The sequence below is a fragment of the Ochlerotatus camptorhynchus genome, unplaced genomic scaffold (genome assembly GCF_037179485.1).
Source record: "Ochlerotatus camptorhynchus isolate MF236.1 unplaced genomic scaffold, CSIRO-AGI_Acam_v1.1 ptg000429l, whole genome shotgun sequence".
Lineage (NCBI taxonomy): Eukaryota > Metazoa > Arthropoda > Insecta > Diptera > Culicidae > Ochlerotatus > Ochlerotatus camptorhynchus.
In genome coordinates, this window is record NW_027040915.1 from 449,823 (window position 1) to 458,156 (window position 8,334).

General features: G+C 40.6%; 1 protein-coding gene across 1 annotated transcript in view; it reads left to right on the top strand.

Annotated features, from left to right (window-relative positions):
* The window catches only part of Cralbp (Cellular retinaldehyde binding protein), a 52,344-nt gene extending 46,967 nt beyond the window's left edge, over positions 1-5,377 (top strand). The window contains exons 2-4 of the mRNA XM_065234083.1: positions 4,170-4,663; positions 4,730-5,040; positions 5,095-5,377. Of these exons, the coding sequence (XP_065090155.1) occupies positions 4,207-4,663; positions 4,730-5,040; positions 5,095-5,364 (1,038 nt within the window). The 5' untranslated portion in view covers positions 4,170-4,206 and the 3' untranslated portion in view covers positions 5,365-5,377. The remainder of the gene's footprint in view (positions 1-4,169; positions 4,664-4,729; positions 5,041-5,094) is intronic.
* The last annotated feature ends 2,957 nt before the right edge of the window (positions 5,378-8,334 follow it).

Consider the following 8,334-nt stretch of genomic DNA (forward strand, 5'->3'; position numbering starts at 1 on the left):
AGGTAGATTGAATTGAAGCAAATCGTTGATGAGAGTTAATAAAGTTGTTGTTTTTTTATTCTGCAATAATCTAACGTTGGGTATTTTTTTTTCTTGTCGTTTCTTATTTTGCTAAAATAAACATACGTATCCCAAGCAACACGGCTTGTCATAAAGAAGTTGAAAATACTTTGTAATGACTAACGCAAAGAATCACTAATACTTTAATATACATCATTTAATACATTTATACAACCTAAAAAGCGCAAGACGCGGAGCTTATACAACTAAATACTGGTCTTATAACATGTTTTGAAAACATCTTAAAAACAATTGACAAAAAAAACCATAAAAAAAATTTGAGCATGGGTTTCGATCACTGGTCCTTAGAGTGGTAGACTTGTTATTACCTAACTAGACCAACACCGCTTGATGAAAGGATTGTTATAAGTATCTATCATGTTCTTGTCAATGGCATGAAAATTATTTTCTCGTTCAACACGCCTTCGATCCGTCATGGAGACGTTTTGTTAGTAGCAAAGCGTACATCTAATTGCCAGAATGTTATTTAAACGTATTTTCAACTCCTTATAAGACAACCTGCACATTTTCAGTTGTATTAATTTATGAGATGTTATAAAAAAGTATTTTCAACTTTCTTTATAACAAACCTCCGAATACCTCATAAGAAACTGTCAATCACTGCATGAAGAGACAGTCCGGCTCAATATGGCACCGTCAATGTTTACGTAAATCTGGATTGATTTTGTATACGACATGTTTTATAGTGGTATTAAAACAGTAAGATGCACGTTCAAATAACATTTAAAGATAAAAGCAAAAGAAAACTATTTTGGAAAATGTTGAATCAAAGAAGTATGAAGAAAACATCTTTAAACCTCATATATAACGTGGGATGTTTTCTGCATCTCTTATAATACATTTATACAACAAGCCGTTCTAATTATTTTTCAAAAAGATGTTTTTTGTGTTACTTGGGATGTTAAACAGATACAAAAGACTAATGTTTGGTGTTAGCTGTGCGCCGGAGGTGTTTCAGAAGGTGATGGAATCAGTTGTTGCCGGGCTCGACGGGGTTATTGTCTATCTCGATGATGTTGTTGTGCATAGCAAAACCCAAAAGGAACATGATGGAAGGTTGAACGCTGTTTTGCAAAGGTTGTCGGAATATGGAGTGTTGTTGAATGACAAGAAATGTGTGTATAATGTCAGGTCACTTGAATTTCTCGGTCACACACTATTTGTTGATGGTGTTCGTCCAACGGAAAGCAGAATAGATGCAATCCAAAGATTTCGAGAGCCACAAAACGTGACCGAGTTGAGAAGTTTTCTCGGACTGGTGTGCTACGTTGGTCGATTTATTCCGGATCTGGCTACTAAAACTGATTCTTTGAGAAAGCTGCTCCGTTCTGGTGTTCAATTTGAATGGACAGATCAGGAACGCAAAGATTTTCAAGCAATCAAAGCCGTTATCTGTAACATTGATTACCTAGGATTCTTCAACCCCCGCAATCGTACTAAACTCATTGCGGATGCTAGCCCAACAGGCCTTGGAGCAGTTTTACTCCAAGAAGACTCCTATGGTCAAATCAGAGTAATAGCCTATGCAAGTAAGGCTCTGACGGATATCGAGAAGAAATATTTTCAGACAGAAAGGGAGGCGTTGTCACTCGTATGGCGTGTGGATAAGTTCAAACTTTACCTCCAAGGGATAAAGTTTACATTGTTGACAGATTGTAAGGCATTGGAGTTCTTGTTTAGTCCCAGGTCTCGACCTTGCGCTCGTATAGGACCATGGGTTCTACGATTGCAGGCCTACAGCTACGATATCGAACACATACGAGGATCAGCCAACATTGCAGATGCTTTATCCCGATTGGCAGTGTATACACCGGAACAGTTTGATGCAGGAACTCAAGAATACATTCGTAATGTAGCCGAACAAGCAATACCAATTGCCTTAAGTATTGTTGAAATCACCAAAGAAACTAAGGAAGATGACACTATCCAAGCAGTTTTGAAAGCTCTCGAGACAGAATCAAGAGAGGTATTACCAAAAGAATATAAACCGTACGAGACCGAATTATGTGACGTAGATGGCATACTACTCAGAGGAAACCGGTTAGTTGTTTCAACGATATTACGAGACCGCGTAATAGATCTGGCCCATGAAGCACACCCAGGTATTGCAGCGATGAAACGTCGTCTTCGGCAAAAAGTATGGTGGCCATTGATGGATAAAGCCGTGGAAGCCTGTGTTAAACGATGTAAACAGTGTACGCTTGTCTCATCGCTAGCAGTTCCCAAACCGGTTCAAAGGACAAAAATGCCAGTGAAGCCATAGATAAACATAGCTGTGGATTTCATGGGTCCTTTGCCGTCTGGTCACAATCTACTTGTTATAGTCGACTACTTCAGTAGATTCACCGAAGCTGTGGTAATGAAACAAATCACAGCCAAGCGTACTATCCAGGCACTACATGAATCTTTCTGTAAATTTGGCATTCTAGAATCAATAAAGGCCGATAATGGCCCACAATTCATTAACGAAGAGTTAGCAACATATTGCAGAGAGTACGGCATTCAGCTTCGGAGAACAACTCCGTACTGACCATAGGCCAACGGTGAAGTTGAGCGCGCGAATAAGACGATTCTCAAACGCTTAAAAATTAGCCAGGAATCAGGTAGTCTAGACTGGGTCAGGGATTTACGTTCGTTTCTGCTGATGTACAACTCTACACCACATGCGATAACTGGAGTAGCTCCATCTGTGCTTATGTTTGGACGTGTTCTACGAGACAAACTTCCAAGCATGGAAAACAGGAGAGTTCGAATGGATGAGGAGGAGATTCACGATAGAGATTGGACGAAAAAGCTCAATGATGCAGAATACACCAACGCTCGTCGCCGCGCAAGATTTACGGTTTTGAAAGAGGGAGACATAGTTGTCGCTAAACGTACAAATAAAACAAATAAGCTATCAACAACATTTGCTCCTGAAGAATTTCAGATAATCAAGCTGTCTGGGTCAGATGCAAAACTACGATCGACTGACTCAGATCGTGTAATACATAGAAATACAGCCCACCTGAAGTCTTTGATGAAGAATACATCTTCTGGAGAAGACAGCACCAAAGGAACAGAAGCCGAAGAGGGTAACACGTCGCAACAAGCAAAACACGGGGACATTCTAGATTCATCTCAACGAGAGAAACCAGATTACCGCCCAACGCGTTCGCTTCGTGTACCGGGATATTTGAGGGACTATCAGACATAAGAAGTTTATGACCATTGTGTAAAGGAGGGATGTCGGGTCGAGCCTAACTCCGACCCTGTTGTATTATATAATAAAGAACAGTAGAAACATGGCAACCCTGATAAAGTCATGTGAGGTACGTGGGATTTCCGGATAGGGAGAGAAGTGAGCGAACGTTGAGAGTACGAGGTTGTATTAGATGGTTCGAGAAAATAAAAAGTGATAAATCAGAAGTAACAACGCATGTTTAATAGGTTGAATACATCCGAAACTCTACAGTACCATTTTCACTCGCAATGGTTTATATATTAATGCAGATTTGGAAAGTTTGATAAATTTCATATAGCAATTGATCAAGAGTTTATGATTTGAGTAGCTCAAAATGATTTGATGAGTGACTATGTAGCGTGATGTTACAACGTTTTGCGCTTTTCAACTACAATACTGAACAACTGCCCACCAAAACGTTATGAGCAACATTAAATCAGAACCTCTTGATCTGCAATAATATTTACGGGTTACTATTTATTTTTTCTCAGTTCCAGTCCAAAAATGACAAATAAGAACGTTTAAAATCCGTTGTAACGTCACGCAGGATCTGTCTCTAGGGGTCATTCAATAATTACATAAGCACTTATAGGTGGGGGAGAGGGTGTTATACATTTTCTTACGTTTTATTACATGGGAGGGAGGGGGTCTCATAAATATCTTACGTTCATGCTTACGTCATAAACAGAACATTTCAATATGCCATGTAAGATCTTACAAAGGGGGAGGAGGGTTTTGTAAAATATATTTCAAGGTCTTACAATGGGCGGAGGGAGGTTTGAAAATTCCAAAAAACTGCTTACGTAATTATTGACAATCGTACAGCCTACAACAACTCATAACCTCATTCTTGTTTCTCTTACAGAGCCTACACGCCAGCCTCCGCCGAACCACACCAAGCCATGACGACCACCAAAGTGATACTGAGTTTCCCGTGGGGCAACAGTAGCAACAACAACAACAACAACAACAATGAAAAATCAAAGGCAGACTCCTACCAGGACACGGGCCTCTGCGAAGCCGTGCTGAAAGTGGCCCGCAAAGAACTACGCGAAGACAAGGCAATCCGCGAGCAGGCGCTGGAGCAGATGCGCGAATGGCTCAAGCAAAACCAGGAGATCGAAAACGTTCGTACGGATGATTTGTTCTTGCTGAAATTTCTCCGCACCAAGAAGTTCAGCGTCTTCATGGCTCAGCAAATGGTGCTGAAGTACTTAAATCTGCGCAAAGTTCACATGCACTTGATGTACGAGTTGGACTTTCTGTCGCCAAACTTGAACAAACTAATCAACAACGGCTACATATTCCCATCGCCAGTTCGAGACAAGCACGGCAGACGGTTGATCATTGGATTTGCAAGTATGTCGTCCGTTTATCTATTAACTGTTGCCATTGTTTGGTTATTGTAAATAATTGTCTTTGAAGGAAACTTCAACCCAGACGAACACACCAGCTCGGACATGTCTCGTGTGCACTCGTTAACCTACGAAACGCTACAGGAGGATCAACAGAACCAGATTGTGGGATTTGTACACATTGGAGATTTCAAGGGTATCACCACCGCACACGTCTCCTGCTGGAATCCCACCGATTTTCTACGCATGATGAAGTGGGGCGAACAGTCGATTCCGATGCGTCACAAAGAGGTCCACTTGGTTAATGTTCCATCGGCGGTGAAATACGTGGTCGACGCTGGAAAGTCGATGGTCAGCAAGAAGATGAAAGATCGCTTTCAGGTAAGTACGAATTTATTGGATAGAATTTGATTTTTCCTAAACGAACATTTCCAGGTGCATGTCAACGTGTCAGACCTATGCAGAAAGGTCGATCCAGCATGTCTGCCGAAGGAGATGGGTGGCAACATCCCAATGGTCGAGATGATCGAATGGTGGAAGCAAGAGTTAGCGGCCAAGCGAGACACGCTTCTAGCGTTGGACAAAATGACAATTCTCAGTGATGGAAGCATTATTTCACGGAATGGAACAGATCGGAACAATAACGAACGCGCACTCGGCATGGAAACAATCACCGGTAGCTTCCGGAAATTGGAAGTGGACTAGGAACCTGAGCGAAAGTGTTGTAGAACTATTCCTAAGCACAATCGATTTAACCGTGTTACTATATTCAAAAGTGTGAGTGTGTTGAATTATATAGCGTTAAAGTACACCATGAGTTTGAGTGCTCCAATATGGTTTTGTATAGTTGTTGTAAAAATTGGAAATAAATTTCACATTTCTCCCGTCGGGATTAGCACTGTTTGAATTTCAGCTCACAAAACGCTGTCCCTTGGAACGAAGCTTAATATTTGCCATGAACCATGGTCACGAATTAGAGAAATTGAAAATGTAGACACAATCACAAAAGTCTAACTTCAGGGTTGCCAAACTCATGGGATATTGATACTTTGATTTATACACTTCGGCCTGCTTCGGAATGATCGGAACAACGCTTGACACAGATTAAGGTGTGCAGAGTTGATTACCCCTTGGATTCTTCATTAGTGCACCATGGCTCGACGACAAACACCACTGTTTTCAAAAGGTTTTTCAGTAAGGAATTCCCAGTTGCCGACGTTAACAAATTTCAAGTGCAAGCATGTTGATGGCAGGCTTAATTTTTAAATCAGACCAATTGCTTTTATTATTGCTCTCCCATGTTACTCACTGCAGTTTTTGTTTGGTCATAAATTTTGAACAAACTTTTACAAAAATATTCATCAATATTTTTAAATCCGTGCCACTGATCGTCAAGGCAAATCATGTCAATAGTCAGTGACAATGCTGTCAGTGACAATGCTGTCAGTAATAATGCTGTCAGTTACAATGCTGTCAGTGACAATGCTGTCAGTGACAATGCTATCAGCGACGAACGAGATGATTTTAAGACAGGTGGGCAGGAACTCACGGTCTCCCAGTGCTGGTGAGTTCTTTACCGTTAATGTTCACGAAAAGTTCACTATTTTGCCATACAGAAATTCAAAACAAAAATTTTTATCTGTGGATTTGGACAGTTTTTGACCTGTTTCATACGACCGGAAGGTGTATGCTGGTCACAAATGCCGTGCCAAACTGATTTCCTACGCAATTAATCAATCTTTGATGTGAATTTCGCTAATAAACACGAGGAGCATTTCTTATAGCAAAACTTGCCATAACAAAATGGGCATAGTTCATTTTAGTAAACAAACTAATACCAAAGATGAATACTAAGATGAAACTGTCGGAAGAAAAACTTTCTATTTTAGTGTCCTCTTTCACGGTCCCTTTCATCCAATGAATACCCCCCGTATTCAACGTAATTTTGTGGTTTTGCTGCCCCCTTGGTAGAGATGAAATTTTGCGCTCATTTTTATCAAAACAAACTCACCAAAATCAGAGATGTCCCATTTTTTAATTACTGGATTAACAACTAATCGATTATTTTTTGTTCGCTGTGCTGCCATTTTTCAACCAATGAGAGTGCATCACATGTTTGAAACGATCGGTGGTGATGATCATATGCAGATGTTAATGCTTATATCGGCACGATATAACCGATTACATATATTTTACTTTTCGGTTCGTTAATCGATTAATCAATTATTCGAATGAAAATCGGCCATCCCTAGATGAATGGGAAACGTCATTTCAAATATAAGGACCGTACATAAATAATGATACAATTTGAAAGGGACCGGGGCTAATCACAAATTACGTCCCCACGGTAACTGAAATAAACACGAGTGTTCACCGGTTGCTAATACTTCTTCCTTGTGTGTCACCTTTCATTAAGCTCCTAGAGCGACGAACATGTGTAGATTTTTTATTAGCTAAATTTGTAACAAAATTACATGACTTGAGCAAAATAATTACATGGACCCGTGAACAAGCATCTACGTTCTGAACTGCTCGGATAACAATAATTTGATAGACAGCATGCACAAAATTACGTTTTGTTGCCAGGTGAATCTTTGTCATTGACGAAAAAATGAATAAGATTTTGACAAAGGTTTTTTTGAGGATCAAATCAGGGGAAACTTGTCAGAAAGGTATAACTCGAAACGTAAACAATGACTTTGAACGTCGATTTCTCTTGAATGACCACACATCCACGAAATATGACTACACCAGCTCATAGAACAAACATTTTACTGTCAGATGGGTGTGTTGTCATTCGTAAGAAATCGACGATCCAAGTCATTGTTTACGGTTCGAGTTAGACCCTTCTGACATGTTTCCCCTGAAATATATCAGTGACTATATCGCGCGAAAGTGGGTCAATGACATTGACAAATCTCGGTACTGCAAGGCCGACGACACAGCCATACTTAACGGTCAATTGCTGACTAAAGCATGAACAACCGCAGTGAAATGGTGATACGCAGATACAGGTGATGGGCTGAGGATGCTGCGCCCCCTAACCGTTAAGGAGGTATCTTCTTATCGGTTCTGTCAAAGACCGACATAGTCAGAAGGAAGCACATTATCATGTCGGGACAAGTTCCACATAGCCACGAATCTGCCATACCAGTTCACTATCTCGCTTTAATTGACGGTACACTATAGGCAGCCTTGCTGATTGCATAGGAACAGTTTCATCCACCATTTCCGGAATCGGTCCCGGTACTTCATCACAAGTGTTCGTTGGATTGCCGGCGATGTTTATTCAAACTGATGACAGTTGATGATTATTCAAACTGATTTCACTTGTTGACATAGGACTACCCTCGGGACTGCCAACCGGTGGAAACTAACTATTTTTAATTGGCTCACTACTTGACTAGCCTATCGGTCCCAAGTACATCGATGAACGTCCCCCATTCTAGTCGAAATTTAAGTACTGCGCTATGTTTGTTTTGTATTGCTATGGAAATTTGACAGATAAAATGAGGAGGTCGTGGATTTTCTTATGTTTCGAGGGGTGCATCGATTAGCTTGGGACCTAAGAAAGTACCAGAGTTGAGCCAAAAGTTGAGCACGTTTCTTCGGGACCTCCTGGTCTTAGAGTTACCTCTATGAGACTACTTTGATCACTTTTAAGTAATTATGAGC